This window comes from Protopterus annectens, chromosome 1.part0 (assembly GCF_019279795.1).
Source record: "Protopterus annectens isolate FY-2018-M chromosome 1.part0, PAN1.0, whole genome shotgun sequence".
NCBI classification, from domain to species: Eukaryota; Metazoa; Chordata; order Ceratodontiformes; family Protopteridae; genus Protopterus; species Protopterus annectens.
This window is the reverse complement of record NC_056725.1, coordinates 930668680-930686456: the sequence shown is the minus strand read 5'-3', so window position 1 is coordinate 930686456 and position 17777 is coordinate 930668680. Positions and strand designations below refer to the sequence as shown.

The 17777-nt window shown below is 39.8% G+C and overlaps 1 protein-coding gene across 1 annotated transcript in view; it reads right to left on the bottom strand.

Annotated features, from left to right (window-relative positions):
- Positions 1-2401: 2401 nt before the first annotated feature.
- RSPO3 (R-spondin 3) overlaps positions 2402-17777 on the bottom strand; it is a 399309-nt gene continuing 383933 nt past the window's right edge. The window contains exon 5 of the mRNA XM_044064024.1: positions 2402-4758. Coding sequence (XP_043919959.1) covers positions 4562-4758 — 197 coding nt within the window. The 3' untranslated portion in view covers positions 2402-4561. The remainder of the gene's footprint in view (positions 4759-17777) is intronic.

Below are 17777 nucleotides of genomic sequence, written 5' to 3'. Positions count from 1 at the left end.
AACAGTAAAAGGCACACTTGTACAGACCCATTCCAACCCCCCCCCCCAAAAAAAAAAAAACAGTATGCTTTAATTTTAGTCACTTAGCTATTATTAGAAGTACATTGTTCAGCATAATGCACACACCATTTAAAGTTTTTTTCTAGCTATAATATGGTCAACAGAAGCTGTTTGCTGTGATTACTGGATTGCTGCTAACTGACAATGAATTCCCCCCATGGGGCCGTTTTTCCACATTCCCCAAATAGTTCCCTATTTAAATATCAGCACTCGAAATGCCAAGTGCTGACCCACCCAAGAAAAAGATCAGAAATCCAGGAGAAGAGCAAAACTCAAAAAGGATGTGAGCCCCCCCTGCATCCCCTGATGTGAGGGGCATGACTCTTACACCCCCCAAAATGTATGTATAAGTGTGCATGTGTGTGTGTGTGTGTGTGTGTGTGTGTGTGTGTGTGTGTGTATATATATATATATATATATATATATATATATATATATATATATATAGGTTTACTATTGTTTATTCGAATGGAAAAACATTTTCTGTTCAAATAAATGAATGGTAATACCAAAAGTAAAAAAAAATAATTTTCACAATGTCGAACCAAATGATCAAAGCATTTGACTCGACATTGTTGACGAAACCACCACGTGATAGCCATATAGGAGCTGATGTAAATCAAAGTCCTATACAGCTATCATATTTTTGCAGGGGCCAAGCCCTCCTGTGCCCCCCACACCACCCTACTTATATATTCTAACTCTGAGATCGCACTACAGTGGGGATGTGGATGAATTTCCACTCCCCACTGTATCGCGATCTCCATGCAGATAGTCGATTTCCATTTATGCGAATGCAGTTGTGCATCCGCATAAGTGGAGTCGAATATCTGGTGAAAAACTGCTTGTGTGTTCAACATTCTGTTTTTTGGCACATTGCAGCCGATAGAATGTCGTTTGCAAAAAAAAAATAGTAAACTATCTATATATATATATATATATATATATATATATATATATATATATATATATATACATATACATATGCATATATGTATATATATAAAATGAACCAAATGTAAGACTGGCATACCTCAGAGAAAAGGGAATATTTTGAGAAATGGCCATCTGGACTTACTACATAAAAGTCTGTCTTTTGGCCATTCAGTGTCTTTGTTTTCTGACTCATTCTAGTGGGTACAGACATTTTAAATTGTTACCACCCCAAACTCTAAATATACCACTTTTGATATTTGTTCAGATTGTAGAAAAAAAGAAATAAATCCCCCCCTGCAAATCTGTGCTGTGACTGTGGCAGTCAGATAGGCTAGCAAGGCATTGCCATCAGAATGACAAAATTTGAGACACTATACAGACTGATAACATCAAACATACCCTGTGTTAGCTGATCAGGGCTCAAGAAAATTTCCTACCCATTTTAAAATAAGGGAAAACAGCAAAAATATGAGAAAATCTCAAACAAAACAATGTGGTGTTCTACTGTTTTTAAAATTCCATTAATTGTTGCTGTATAGTAGATTTTTAACCTTGTTTAACTTCAAAATTTGCGCATAATAAATGATAAGCTTTTCAGTATAATAACAGCAAAATAGCTGTGTGTCCGATTTACAGCAAGAAAACCTGGCCGACTGCATGTACTACTTAACTGGAAGGTCTGCAGTGGTGACCTTAATCTAATGTGAAAAGTTTCTACCATCAGCTGTGGGATCATAGCTTCAGGGAGAAAGAACAACATCTGTGTTACATCTGTCTTCACTCTAACCGATGCTATATTTGGGACTTGTTTTTAAGAAGATGCCAAGATCCTGTTTTAACAAATTTATTTGTGTTTGTGTTTTTTCCTATTGTTTTAGTGTGTGCTGGTTTTATGTAAATGTTATGCAGTTTATTCTATTTAATTTTGATTTTAATTATGTTATTTTGTTGAAATGCTCATTTAGAGACATGAATATGTCTTTAGTGTATAAGTATTTTTGTCGCAGTAAAGTGTCACAAATGTAGTTTAGGGAATTTTTGCTTGCCAAGACACATAGCTTTAAAATATCGGAGGAAACTGGAGTACCAGGAGGAAACCCACGCAAACACAGGGAGTCTGCATGTCCTCCCTGTGTTCACATGGGTCTCCTCTGGGTGCTTGTTTCCTCTCACATTCCAAAGATATGTAGTAAGTGGACAGAACACTCTAAAGTGACCATATGTGTGATTGTGCATGTGAGTGTGTGCTATGGAAAAACTACTATGGCATGGCTAGCCACCCAATGGTGTAAACCTTGCCTAGATGATTGCCACTGTTAAAGTGACACCTCGACCCCATGTGCAAAAATGGGAAAAAGGGGCTGTCAATGGATGGATGGATGTTTGCCATTTCTTCATTACTGTGCAACTTTGCAGTTAATATATTTCACTATGGTGGTTTTAAGAGGGCCATCCCTCACCCACACATGATGCATGCAGGGATATTGCCCAGTGCACAAAGCATTTACATTTTATGTTGTCTTTTTTTTTTTTCAAACAAAGGAATATTTCGCAATTATTTTTATTATTATTATTATTATTATTATTATTATTATTATATTACTTGATAGTAGCATACTCATTTTAGCTGACTTAAATGAATTGACATGAATCCCCAATCCCCAAGTAAATTCAGTTGAGGATGAACCTGTGAAGGGGGTCACTCTGATAGACCATGCTTTCATATCTGGAGGTCCACATGTCCAGTCACTGCAGGTCACTACTACATTTGATACTGCCCAGCCCTGTTGCAAATCTTTAAGCAATTATTCTTTGATCTTCAATTATTTAAAAGGGTTATGAATGCAGATGCAACAGAACACGTTTCTCAAACTTAAAAATAACATAGCAAACTGCTGGATTTGAGTTGAAAGTGATCAACCGATGCCGAAGTTATGTTAACCTGCAATAATTATAATTATTCCTCCTGTGCTATTTTAGGTGAGGTTGACTGCAGGTGCACTTATAATGCTTGGAAAATAAGTTGTACAATTTCTAAAGGACCACCACAATAAATTTATGAGAAGATTATTACTCCATGGACATGTGATTAGTTTCTATCAATCAGGTGATTCACATCGGCAGGGTTCTACAAAATTTTATTCATATAATCCTACACGTTGTCAAATGTTACAACAAAATGGACTTTGAATAGTTGCTGTTCTCTGTTATTCAGGCTGAAGACAGTCTGTTAGACTACAAGCTTCTGGGCACCTGTTTCATAACATTTACAGCCTTTTATATGCTTTGTCCAAGATGTTTCCCATTGCACTTTGATAACAGTCTTAGTATGTCCCCATCTGCTGAAAAAAACAAATGTTTGCTGAAGTGGAGTTGCCATCATACAAAGAAAATGTTAACCTCCTGCTCTACAGTTAGCTACTAATATGTGGCTATAGTTTATGAGCAATGCTTTGAAAATACAGTATCCTATGCTGAACCCCAATTTAATGTTTCTTTCATATGTGAAACACATGTTATTACCAGATTATTAGCTTAATGCTTGTGTCTGCCATAATAAATGCTTCACCTCAGCATGCTGCTCTTTAATTAAAAAAGTTTAACAGCACTAAAGGACATGAAAACAATAGTCCTATTAAATGCACACTTGTTGTTCTTATTTATTTATTAGTTTATTTAATGGATACTATGAGCTTTCTCTAGAAAAAAGTGAGAATGGAGATGAGAAAATAAGGCCCGAACATCATCTCAAAGGTTGCTTACAAAATAAGTATTATTTCTGAAGAAGTACTAGGCAGCTTACATATGAATGTGTGTGCGTGTGTGTGTGTGTGTGTGTGTGTGTGTGTGTGTGTGTGTGTGTGTGTGTGTGTGTACATGATTTACCTTGCCTGATGCCCCACAACAGGCGACCAATAAGAAAAAGCCTCGTAGACAAATATTTAGGGTAGCAACATATCCCTGATGCTCAAGAAGTGGAAAAAGATTAAAACACCAAAGGCTGGTGGTATGTTCACTGAAAAACTAATTTCCACATCTGATTATGAAAAAAACACATTTATGTTGTCATTGATTATGAATGATCAATGTTTTTAATGTTGTTAAATACTTTTGGTGTCCATAACCTGTTTCTTCACCCATAGCTTTAAAGAACACTTCACAAAGAAAGTGAAACATAGAACATTGACCCACTGATGCCAGACATAATACAAACTTGCAATGGTTTACTTTCTAATAATTATATACAAAAAAATTTCACTCATCTTTTACATTATCCATTTAACAAGTAAAAACACAAAGCAAACATCTTTATAAAGCTCTCCTTTTTGACAAGTTGTGTTCTCTGCTCTTTTAGTTGCCTTCTTTACAAACGATTACAAGTCTCTTCGAATGGTAATAGGCAGGAAGTGTTCTGAAATATTAATAATGCATCATATCAATGTTTGAAAGTGTCCAGACGAGTTCCACTATTCAGAGTTCCAGTTCCAGGGGCCCTGATAAACACATTATTTATATTTTCATAGATATAGCAGCAATACGAGTTATTGGCACTCTTGTCAGAATGCTAGTGTTCAGTGCTAACTGACGCAGGGCTCTGGTTTTTACTCTGTTTTTTCCTTTTCCTTTGTTCATTTACATCTCTCTTTCCATGCTCTTCCCTGTTTCGACTTTCTCTTCGTGATTCTTTGTTTCTATTCTCTTGTGTATCGTCTGCGTTTTCCGCGACAGCCTTTCTCCTATTCTTCTCTCTGGCTTTCTTTCCTGCAAAACAAAAACAGGAAAGTATGGTTGTAAGAGAGGCGACATTTTGGTCAAGGTTTAATTACAAAGCTTTGAACCCCTTTACCTGTTTCCTTCAGTCGCCTACTGTTTATCCCAGAGTAAATCCACATCCTATGAGTCATGATAGGTGAACTGCAAAATTATATCAGGACTTTCAGAAACTTTTTAAAAAGAACAGGAGTTCGGTCTACGTGCAAGATTCCTCTTAAGAAACACTTGGGGAGCACAAATATAAATACACCTTTTTTTGTTCTTTTTGGAATTCTTGGCTAGGGTCATTTAGAGAAGAATTATTTTGCAGGCAGTGAATACAATCCAGCTAATGAATGGAAGGAGCTGGGAATTAGCATTCCTCATTTAACTGCAAGTATTTAGTGTCATCTTCATTTAAAGGTGGTGCTATATGACATACTGTTCTTCTGCCTGACTATGGTGGCTTTTGAGTCACCTCCCCCCTACTATAAACCTGACTTTGGACTCTTCTTCCAGTCTCATTTCATCAGCTCAACTGGGAAGACCCCCCCCCCAATCTCTTAAACTGGAATTATCTTCTGTTTCCTATCCTCCCACTTACTAAAATAATGCACTTTATTCAGCTGCTTTTACTGTACTTAGCTTGTTGCCGCATGATCTTAAAGTGTTCAGTAGCACTTAATCTGCTGCATTTACTATTGCTTGTTAGCAGTCTGATTACATTGTTTCTGCTATTCTAAGCCTCTTAGTTCTGATGTAAGCATTTGAGCTCCAAACCAGTCATGTTACATTAAAAAGGTTTGTGGTCTACACTCTTGTAGCAGGAGAGGATAGCCTGTACCCTTATGAGCTAGGTATTGCTGCTGTACGTCTTATTGTGCCTTTACTTGATTGATTAAAGGGCTAGCTTGTTTAAAAATCGGAATATCTATGCCAGAAGCATTTAGCAAAGTTAGGAGACCACGCTACTTGAGAAGAGGAGTGTTGCTGGTTTCTGCTAAACTCTACAAAAGCTAAGACTTACATTACCATATCCATTGTTTCAGCACTTGTTTTTTAATGCATTGAATGTTTCTGTGTTGAATATCTGCACTTTTTGACCTTTTTTACAGTCTTTAGTTAGAACTGCCTTGGTTCCTCCTTAGTGTGGATAGAGTGGACCTGAGTCATTTTCTAGCCCAGGATGGCATTAAGGAAAGAAGAGTGTGCTGTTTTTGATTAGCCACAGGGTCTTATTTGTGTTTTCTTTTTTTGTTTTATTGAATCTTCTCTGCTATTTAAGCGTCATGGTTGCACAACAGGAAGTTAAGACTTACGTTTCCATATCCACTGTTTTGGCACTTGTTTTATATATTATTTTTGTCGTAGGTGCATTAATTGAATGTTTATCTGTTAAATAGTTACAACTGCTGCTATTTGTGCAGTGGCACCTAGCAGTGATCTGTATAGATGCCAATAACTCGCAGCACAATTCCCCCTTGTAATCTGTGTAGACACTGATGTCTTGCAGTGTAAGTTTCCCTTAAAATACCCTTACTGTTTAGACAGATTTTTCTAAACACTAGAGCATCTAGTTTGTGCATAGCTGAGTGTTGCTCATCAAGTTCCTTGTGCTACTGACTTATTCAATATTTAAATTTCCCTCACGCCTCCGTAATAGATCAGTATCCATGGATAGGCACTTCCCAACTCTCTCTATGGCCATTCTGGTTGAGATGGGTATTCTGAGATATTGTAGGAATTGCTTCATGTATACTGACAACCAACTTATTCTTAATAAAACAAAGTATGTGAGAGGTGTAAATACACTTTAACATTGGAGGCAAAACTCTCTCATACAAGCAAAACTAATATTATGAAGGTTGTCAGTGACACTTGCACCATGCCTGCTGCATAGGGTAAAAACCCTACACATACAATTACTTATGCTTACGCACTTACAGATAACCTTCCTAATACACATGGACCTCTTGCACAACTCAATCAAAAAATGGTCCTCAGATATCATGCAAACACTCCATTAAAACATTACCCACAGCTACACATGTAACACTGTACCCAGTGCCTCTACTGTTAAGCTCTTAAGGCAAACCAGCACAGAGCCAACTTTTCTGGTTATTGGTGATTATATAGTGAGACACACCAATGTCCGCCTCACCAGACTGAGTAAGGAGAGATTCACGGTTAGCTGCCTTTCTGGGTCTAGGATCTGTCAAGTCACACAGGCACTCAGATCATTCAGCTACAGGTATCGGTATGATTCTGTCATAGTCCATGTGGGTGTTAATGACCTGATACATACCCTCCCTTGACTATATGAAGTGAGACATGATCGAGCTCACTAATTATGTGTCTCAGGCAGGTATGAGCTTAGCAGTGAGCAGCATATACTACCCTCTGCAAGGGTGATGCCACATTACCAACAGAAAATGATTGATTTTAATAACTGGCTTAGCTTCTAGTGTCAGTCCAAAGCACAACATGTGACTGCCTAGGAGGACATGGTTGACAGAGGACATGGTTGACAGAGGACATGGTTGACAGACCATGCTACTTTGCCAGGTCTACAGTTATCCCTGCTAGGCTTTTGAATATTGGCAAAGACCTTTTCCAAACCTATAGTGCCTTTTTTAGGTAATGCCAAACTGATAAACATCCTGACTTAGCTGAACCAGTAAAGGAATATCTGAAGGTGGTACTGCTCAATGATAAAAGTATTTACAAGATACTCCACTCCCTGCAAGCCTTCCTTTCTCTGGAGAGTGCAGACATCTGTGCAGTAACCTCACATCCAGACTAGTTAAAGTGTATGAGCCACTGAAACTCATACATCTGCAACTCACCACAAACAGGGTCTGGTACCATATCCTTTCAACCTATAGGTCCCCATCCATGTCCCAGGAAACCCATACTACCTATCTCAATGTACTAGAGTGCCTCACCATTCAACTCAATATAATCTTTATGGGGAATCTCAACTACCTTCTATAGATTGAGAATCCTACAGAAGTTCTAATGCATAAGTCTAGTGATTCCTAAACTTCATTAATACCAACATCTTGAAACAGTTGGTCCATTCTCCTACCAGTGGTGAAAACATCCTTGACTTATATTCACGAACATAGGGGAGTAATGTTCCTCACCAAATATAATGCCCTCCTTCATCAGATCTGACTATAAGACAATATTGCTTGAAATAAAAATTAAATTCAGTGACCCAGCGAAACCAAAAACCTTCAGGAGCTATTCCAAGGTTAACTTCTCTCTACTCAGTGACACCTTGGCTAAATTCCATGCACTCCCAAATGCAGTAAAGACCACAGCATATGCTGAGATATTTAGAAAATCCCTGTACAGCCATACTGATAGCTGTACAGAGTCAGCTGTGCTCACTTGTACTAAGAATAAGACAAACTGAAAAGACAAGCCACCCTGGTGGAATCACAATATAAATATGTTATACAGCAAAAGAAAATAAATGTTGGCCATGTGTAGGAGGAACAAAGTCTGATGGACTTAAAGCTCCATGACCAATCTAAAAAGGCAGAAAATATTGTTAATTAATACTTCAAAGGCCAAGCTTGAATTAAAAATACCTTTTCAGGCAAAGGACAACCACAAAGCTTTCTACAGCTATGTATGCAACCTCAAGGGAAATACACAGCAATGCAGAGAACTTATTGTAAAATGATCTCACCCACACTGAACCGGAGGCCATTTCCAACCTTTTGGCTGACAAGTTCTGTTCAAATTTCTTATCCCACTTCCACCCTTGATAGTCCAAAGAAAATGCCACATACTACCAGCCCCCCAACCATTACTAGGAAACAGGTCATCAATGCACTTGCCAAGGTCAAAAACAGTGCATCAGTAGGCCCCAATAACATCCCAAGATACTTACTAAACAGCATGAAACATGATCTCTCTGGTCCCCTTGAGTCACTTTTCAACTATAGCCTACAGTCAGGTTTTGTGCCCAAGGAATAGAAGAAGACTACAGTCATTCACCTGCACAAAGGAGGTCCAACCACCGATATGGGTAACTACAAGCCCATAATTCTGACCAGCCTCATATGTAAGGCCATAGAAAAAATTATCATGGATATGGTACATGAGGACATAGGTGACATTTAAATGCTGGACCCATTACAGTTCAGCTTTGTTAAAGGAAGGTCATGCCTATAAAATCTGGTGGAATTTTTTGAGAGGGTCACTAAAGCAATTGATGAGGACAGGACTCTGCACACAGCTTACCTCAACCTGGCCAAAGCTTTTTATACAATACCTCCACTCAGGCATTATAGAAAATGCTCACTAAGTTAGGCATAAACTCTTTTATCACCCCATTGATAACCAACTGGCACACAGATATGACCCAGGAGATCAAAATAGATGAGGCCACCTCCAAGAGACCAATCACTAATAGAGTCTCCCAAGGCTTGGTACTGGACCCACTCCTTTTGGTATCTATTCCTCTGAAGTAGAAGCAAATGCTGAAGGTTTATGACTAAGTTTTCAGATGATTGAAAACGGAGGGTTATCATCAATTCCCCTGCAGAAACTTGCATTCTTCAAGAAGACCTATCTCTGATTGACAAATAGTGCCTAAGCCATGGTGTTAAACTCATTGCTAAGAAATGTAAAATTGTACCCTTTGGGAAGTCAACCATCAAAACTAATTAACAAGCTGATAATACACCCCTAAGAGTTGACTCAGTGTTCAGGGATCTGAGTACACACATAGATAGTAGCCTTACCGTTGACCACTATGTGGCCACGGTGATGAGGAAATCCTTTTATGTTGTGCAGCTTACAAGTAAGGGCATGGCATCCAAGTCCAATGAGGTTATTATTCCAGTGTACTCTGCCTTATCAGATCAATCACAGAGTACAACGCGCCCTTTGGTATGTACCTGACAAGAGCGACCTCAGAGTTTCCTTACTAAAAGAATACAAAGTGTAACAAACCTGTCTTATGCAGAGTACCTTAAAGCCCTTTTGTTCTACTCAGGCTCCTTTAGAGTGCTGAGGGGTGATCTATGCCTGGCTTACAAGACATCTGCAAACCCCACACTTATGAATCTGCTGCATATTCATAAGTCAAACAGTACCAGAAATACAAGGTCTAGGGATCTGAATTTTGACTGTGACTTAACTAGAACATTCTGTAGAGATAGTTATGTGTCCCAGAGACTGCCCCTCCTATGGAATAGGCTTCCCATGCATGTGAAGCTGAGTTCATCTATTACCCAGTTTACATGCAGCCTACACCAGTGGATGAGGAAAAGGAGATTTACACTGGGCCTGGCACCCATGTCCCTTATGAACTGAAACAGCTTGTAAATGCCTGGCCATTAATGTCCTACTTGGGTACAGGATGTCATTATTCCTTCAGGAAAAGTTGTCTAGGTTTAGAAAGGCCCCGTGCCCCGAGTTGTTAGCCTAGTAACAATCTATGAATCTATAAATCTAGAATCTGTCACTGTAATTGTTCTATTGAGGATTTTCCTTGTATTCTTTAGGTTAAAAATGACTGATAAATTCAGCATCATTTCAATGGAAAGCATCCAAAAGTTCAGTGTTTGACATTTTTCACTTAATTATAGTATAACATTTCACAGCTGTGACCCTAATGCAAAATATTTTGAGTCATGGTGGAAATTAATTTCTCAATGTCTGATTGAGTTATGCATTTCTAAAGTAATCTTGACAGGCCAGCCATGATCTCTGCAGTTCTGGTTCTCAGCTGGTAACTGTCTGGTGTAAACAAGGATAGGTGTCAGACATGGGGTTGGGGGTGGGGAGGGAGTCTTCAGTAGAAGGACCGCAGGCAGATGAATAACTCAGAGCATTAAAGACACAACAGACTACAGCAGTAACATGAAACAATGATAATTTACCTCCCTTAGTTTGAGAAGTCCAGTTTTGCTTCTATAAGGCAAATTGAAAAACCTGACTTTATTTCATATTTAGAATAGAGGACTATGTCAGTGGGCTGAGAGCCACACACATGGAAACATTACACTGTTACATACTGCGCAAAATTTGTAGCAATGCAACAACGGAGGTACTGGAAGAGGTAACAGAAGCACTCGAAAAAGATAAAATGACCAATTACTATGCATATGTGAGGAAACAAGGTACGCTGGCAGGAGAAAACCATCACACTTCAAGCATAATGGGTGGAGGAGTTAGGCTTATACAAGCATGTACTAATGATTTTCATGTAGACTGGTGCAAGGCCTGACATGTCTTCTTCCAACTATCTTAAAAAATATCAGAGAAACAACGTACATGGAAGACACAATTTCATTACACTTTGTATAAAGATAGACATAAAGAAAAATGTAAATATGGCCTTTTAATTATTTTATACTGGACATTAAACCTTTACTGCTGCAGCATTTCCTATGGCATGCAATGGGAGTGCCATTATGATACAGAAATATATCTTATATTGAGTCTAAAATGGAGTAACAACACTATTGTACATCTGCTTTCTTGCTGTAGTGGTTTAATATTCAGTGAATATCATAACTTTTGCATTGAAGTCTTTAGAGTACATAGAGTCCCCTGTAGAACAGAAGATGTAATTACTGAACATCAAACTTTCTCTTTCAAGGTTGCATATTTAAAGGAAAAAGAGACTTGGACATATTACATGAGGACTTCTGGGAACAAAACTTGCAGAACTCATTACATAATGTGTTTATCAGTTGTATCCATTACTTTCAATGTTTATAGACATTGATGCATGCAGCATCAAAATATAAATGCCAAAATTAATGAAATCTCTAAAATAAAAACATTACAAACCTACACTGATTGAAAAAGGAAAGCAAATTATTTGTCCCCTGCATCAACTTTCTGGTACTGTGTGCTAACTCTAAGCCACACACACACACACACACACACACACACACACACACACACACACACACACACACACACACACACACACAGGCACACATCTCACATAACAACATGCACACAACACTAAATAAATTCTCTTGTCTGCCTCTGACTTTAACCATAGCCTGCAAACCTCACATATGCACTACTACCCCCAATGCCGAACGTTTAGCATATCCAAAAGTTTCATCTTAAGTGAAGAGCCCCACTTACTTGCACACACACACACAAGCCTCACATATCATATTGAACATCAATGTTGTCAGCATTAACATTTCTGGCATTTGAAAACATTTTTTAAAAGATACAGTAGGTTCATAGGTTCATAGGTTTATACTAGGCTATCTGCCCTAAGGCATTTATAAGCCTAGCCCAAATTATTGTGGCTTACGCCACCCCTTATATGAAAAAATACTGTGCCCATTAGTTTGTTGTGCCTCTGTCCAGCAGTGACCCAGAGATGATTCAAACCTACGATCTCCCATCCACAGGTCTAGATTTCTCTTGAACAGAGTCAGCGAGGTGCTCTGCCTCACATGGACCGGGATTTTATTCCACAGCATAGGGAGTCTCTGAGTGATAAATCTATCCCTCCAGCACGTCCTATTTATATCCGTGCTAAGGTTTAAGTCGCTTGCTCTAGTGGTTTTGGTGGATTTGGATTTTTGAGGTGGAGCATGTCCATTAATTCGGGTTGGACATGGCCTTGTATGTCAGGCACATGTCACCTCTGAGCAGTGAATAGAGCTGGAGTTTCTTCAATCTGGCAGCATATGACAGATTTTGGAGTCCCTTTATCCTTTTGGTGAGGAACTTTGGGGTCTCTCCAATTGCTGCAGATGTCGGGTGAGCTACATCCCAAATGGGGCATATCATTGGTCTGATAAGTGAAGAGTACAGGGGAACAATGACCTCACTAGATCTGGATGTGAATCCCTTCATGATCAGGTGGGCAATGTAGAAGGTCTTTCTAACCACTTTAGCAATGTGAGTGTCAAAAGAAAGGCCACTGTCAACCTGGGTCCCCAGGTCCCTGATAACCTCTTCTGTGTTTAGTGGATTGCCACCTATATGGTAGCTTGGGGTTACCTTGTTTTTCCCGAAGGGTATGACTATACATTTTTGGCTTAACTTCAGGCCATGGCTCTGGCACCAGCTATCTGTTTCCGTGAGTCCCTTCTGAAGGATATCAGTGTCCGATGCACTTTCCACTATGGCAGTCATCTGCAAACTTTGTCAGCCAAAGTCCTCCCATGTTGGCCTGTACTTCTGAAGTAGATGCCAAACAATAGCCAAGGACCGGCCCTGTGGGACACCACTTGTGACCGGCTTGGAGTCTGACACAGCGCCAGCAACTCTAACCCTGTGGGTTCTGTCCTTAAGCCAGTTTGCAACCCATCTTGTGACATATGGGTTTACATTTAAGCTGGTAAGTTTTTCTACAATACGGTCAAGGTAGGCTGTATGGACTGCCTTTCCTCATCAATGGCCTTGGTGACTATTTCAAGAAGTCGACCAAGTTCAAAAGGCATGATCTTCCCTTGACAAAGCCAAACTGGGTCGGGTCCAATGTCTGCAAGTCCCCTATATCTTTGTTTATGAGCTCCATTATGATCCTCTCCATAGCTTTGCAGACTAGACTTGTTTAATTACCAGGGTCCACCTTTGTGGAGTGGGACCAATCCTGTGGTAAGGCTGAGATTAAACAGCTGCCTTATGTGCGGGTTTAATTCCCATTGATGCTGTGTTTTTAGCTTTAGAGAGAGCAGCTTTCACCTGCGCATTTGAGATGTCCGGGAGGCTACACTCGGCTGGGATAGTTATCTCTCCTTTAGGGGAGAGGGGGTGAAGTTTGCACTGAACCTGTCTGCCAGTATGTTGGCAATGTCTGTGGGTTCAGTGATTTTTGTATCATTTTGGACTAATTCTGAGCATATCTGTGAGTTTCCACCCAGGTTCCTAACATAGCTGAAAAAGGCCTTATGATTGTCCTTTGAATCCATGGCAATTTTTCTCTCAAAATTGGCCTTAGTTGATTTTATGAGTGCTCGTATTTTTTGCTAATAATGATCAGGGGTGACTTTTTATGGATTTTGTTCTATCATGTAATAGCTTTCTCCTCTTATTGTAAAGTTTGTTAATGGCTGGGGTCCACCAGACTGGACGTTTAGTCTTTGTGGAAAGAGTCTTGATTTTATTTGGGATTGCCTGATCCATGCAGTCCTGGAGGTGTTCATAGAAGGCATTTGTAAGGGCTTGGTTGTGGTTTCCTCTGACTCAGGGGCCTTGAAGGATACCACACCAGTCTTGAGTAGTGTGAAGTTTGCTTTAGAGAAGTTCTTCACTATGGTCTTTTTGTTTGGGGTGGGGGGGATGTGGATTTCCAGTGAGATTAGTTTATGATCAGATCTCACCAATGAGGGATATACTTCGGTGTGGAGCATTTTGTCCCCATGTTTGTGACAATGAGATCTAGTATATTTTCTCCTCGGAACAGTGACTAGCTGTTCCATGGCATTTGAATTTATGAACTCCAGGAACCGTTGGGCTAGAAAGTTAGGGCTTGAGTAATGTTCCCAGTCTATATTCGGTAGTTGAAGTCACCCAATATGATGGTGTTTGGACATACATTTATACCCTCCAGTGTCTTCAGGAAGGCTGTGTGGGGTTCCTGAGTTTGAGAGGGTGGCCTGTAGCATGCTACAATTTGTAGAGCAGTTTTGCCTATTGTTAGTTGCACCTGGATGACCAACCTGGAGGTGTGAGTATCCTTTATGAATATGGATACACCCTCCTTTTGTGGAGTGGTCCGGGTTTTGGGATGATATGAGGTAAAACCTAATAGTGCCGGGTGCTCTCAGGAGCCTTGAACCAGGTTTCAGTTACAGCACAGACATCGATGTTCTCCATACTGAGAAGGGCATTTTGAGATTTAGACTTCTGGCATTGAGCAGCATTACCCTCAATTTCTTCCCATTTTTGTTTTCTAGGGTGGTAGGTTTAGAATTTGAGCCTTGCCTAAAAAGGCACTATGGGGTGGCAAGAGCCTTAGCCAATATCCGAATCCCAGGGTGACAGGTGCAAGCCAAGCATGTCATCCTTTGAATGACACCAGACATTAAGCCAATTGTTAAAGCTGATCATCTTGTCTCTATATTGTGGCATCATTCTTGGTGAAGGAAGGATACTGCTCAGGGTTAGGGTCATACCTGCCTGGGCTACATAATCAGAGAGCTCCTCTATGTCTCTTTTCATGCAGTCCAGGCACACCAGCATGGACAATGACTGTGTCATATTTGTACTTGCTGTGGAGTGACACTGTGACCCTCTCCTTGTTCAGCCAGTGTGTCTGACTATGGAGTCACCTATGACAAGTATGTTTGGTGTTGTATTTGGCCTTAAGGGCTGTGACTGCTTTGCACACTGCTTTTGTGGTTTATGTGTTGCTTGTGGGGTGTCTTGAGGTAGCAGTTGTTTGGGTGTCTGCTTTGGAGGCCTCTGCTGTTTAGGTAAATTTTACTCAGAGCCGTATGCCTTTGTGTGTTTATGTGTTTGATTCAGTGGAGTGGTAGCATTATGTGAGGCTGGTTTTGTGGTGTGTGTAGTTGCCTTCTCCTCCTGTCTGGTCTTGCCAGTCCTGAGTTGAGAGAGCTCAGCCTCCAGTTTGGCTAAATAGCTGCATCTCGCAAGTATTTGTGTTATGTGGGAGGAGGAGAGGGTTGTCTGTGTACATGAGGCAGTTATAACATTGCCTCAAGATTCCCAGATTCACCAGCTGGACCGGAGAGGAGATTGACAACTGACCTTTGGACATGCTAGAATAATATTGGGAAATCCTTAATTGAAAACAAGGGCCAGTGGGGAGTGAGGGTGTAGTGCTTTTAATTTTTAGTGCTGACTTATATAATTGCTTTAGTGAGCAAGTGCCAGGTAACTTGAGTGCAATGTGATACAAGTAACTAAATGCAAAAACGACAAACAGTAACTTTCTTTCAAGTGAAACAAGGAAATAAGTACAGTAAGCAATGCAGATATCACTAGTGATCCACAGAAGCTGAGAAGTTAGGTGAATTAGCTTCCAGGAAATAACAAGCAAACAAACAACAAGTATATAAACAAAGCTAGATTCAGTAGGCCTGGATCTAGTCTATGCTAGAGCAAACAAGGTGAACCAATTTCAGTAAGATACAGTTCAAATATTCAGGCACTATAAACCTTTAACCAGAAAATTCCCAGCTCAGAAGGGCAGAGTCCAGCCTCTTCTCCCACAAGAGTGCAGTCCACGAACCTTCTTAATGTAAAATAACTGGCCTGAAGCCCAAGTGCCTAAACCAGAACTAATACACTTGGACACTGGGCTCTCAATCAGCTTACAAAACGTCCACACAGGAGGCTCACTCATCTCCTCTTTAATTACACCTGCTTTATCCGTTTCAAGGCTGCGAGCGACCTCCTGGCAATCAGAACATGCATGGTAGGAAACAGTCCCAGACTGAACACTAGCTGATTGCAGGGCACAGAAGTGCAAACTTACATACACAGCAAGCTACAAATTAGTATCACCAGTCCACCTGCCTGCATATGTTAGGAATGTGGGATAAAACATTGGGGCAACCCACATACAAAAAGGCCAGAGTATAAACTTGATGCTAATTATCTTGAGGCTTCCTGTACAACCTAAAGAAGATTCTTATATGGCACCTCTGATGTGAAAAGGTTGATCACCTGACAATTCTTTTGATGTTGCATACAACACATTATCAGGGTATCTTATGTGTAATTGTAGCAATCAGTCACAAATAAACACGGCTTTACTCATCCAATACACATATTTGTCTTTACTGGCCAAGCTTTTAACTTTCCTTAAGTAGTAGTCTGTATTCGTAGTTATTGTCCCTTACTCTCTTCCAGGCACTCATGAAGCTCTACAGTAATTCAAAACTCTCTATCCTTTCAGTAATATTGTTTTACTTGTTGTATGACACATAGTTACTTAGGTACCCTAATGCCACCTCCTCCATATGTTTAAAGCATGATCATTTCATTTTGTGCATTTTTATCTTAATTATATTGCCTATTTGAAGTGTGCAGATTCTCTTGAGGAACACTACAGCAAAATGACAGCTTTTTGAATTTTAGGGCAGTGTGTTCCTTCACGCCTCTATATATGAGCCTGGTCCTACCTGCAACACCCACACGCACTGATTATTAAAGTTTCGCACACATTCATTTCTGCTGCTGCTTTTCTCTCTCTTTTCTCTCCTCTTGTGCACATTCACAGCGGATTTTTTTCTCCTCCCTGCATTACTAAGTGCTTTCTTCCACTGCATCTAACATGGTACATCAACCACCCCTTTTTCCTCTTTTGTATTTGGGAGTGGGGCATCACATCAACAGTGACCACTGCCTAGAATCATATCCCTTTTCACCATGCCCTTTTCCATCATATATGGTAGCAATTTCTTGAATATGGATAGGCTAGATTCATGAAGGTTATCAGAAAGTGCGCACTACGTATATACTATGTGTAACCTTCAGGAGTGAATAGACAGCCCATGCATTTTGGTAGGAATGTTCTTGAATTCAGAAGGTGAGCATTAAAGTGTACAGATAGTGTACACTTTGTGGTAACCTTCATGAATTCGGCCTACAATCTGTTCCTGTTTTCTGATGTGAAGAACTGCTGCCAAAACCTTACATTAGTCCTACTATCTCAGTATCAGATGATATAATCTCTAAAGATAGTAACTTTATTTTTCAAATGTAGCAGATGCTTGCAAACTCTCCCTGTTCCTAATATGCCCATCCCAGTCACTGGCTGTAAGTAATCTTTTCTTTGGTCTACTCAGTGATAACAAAAAAGTCATCCTGATCAATATCTATGAAATAATAACTACAAGTAGATGTTCAGAGGTACTTTTTTCTGCACCTCTTTAAGCTTCATTTAGCTACAGGATTACACCAGAGAAGGCACAAAGTACATTGTACAAAAAGAAGTGTTCTCACATGCTGAGTCACATTCTGCCCCTCCTTCTTTAGGGCATATTATGACACTGTAAAGACTCTCTAGGAAAGATCACCATTACAATTCTGTGACTAGCCTTTTTCCATAC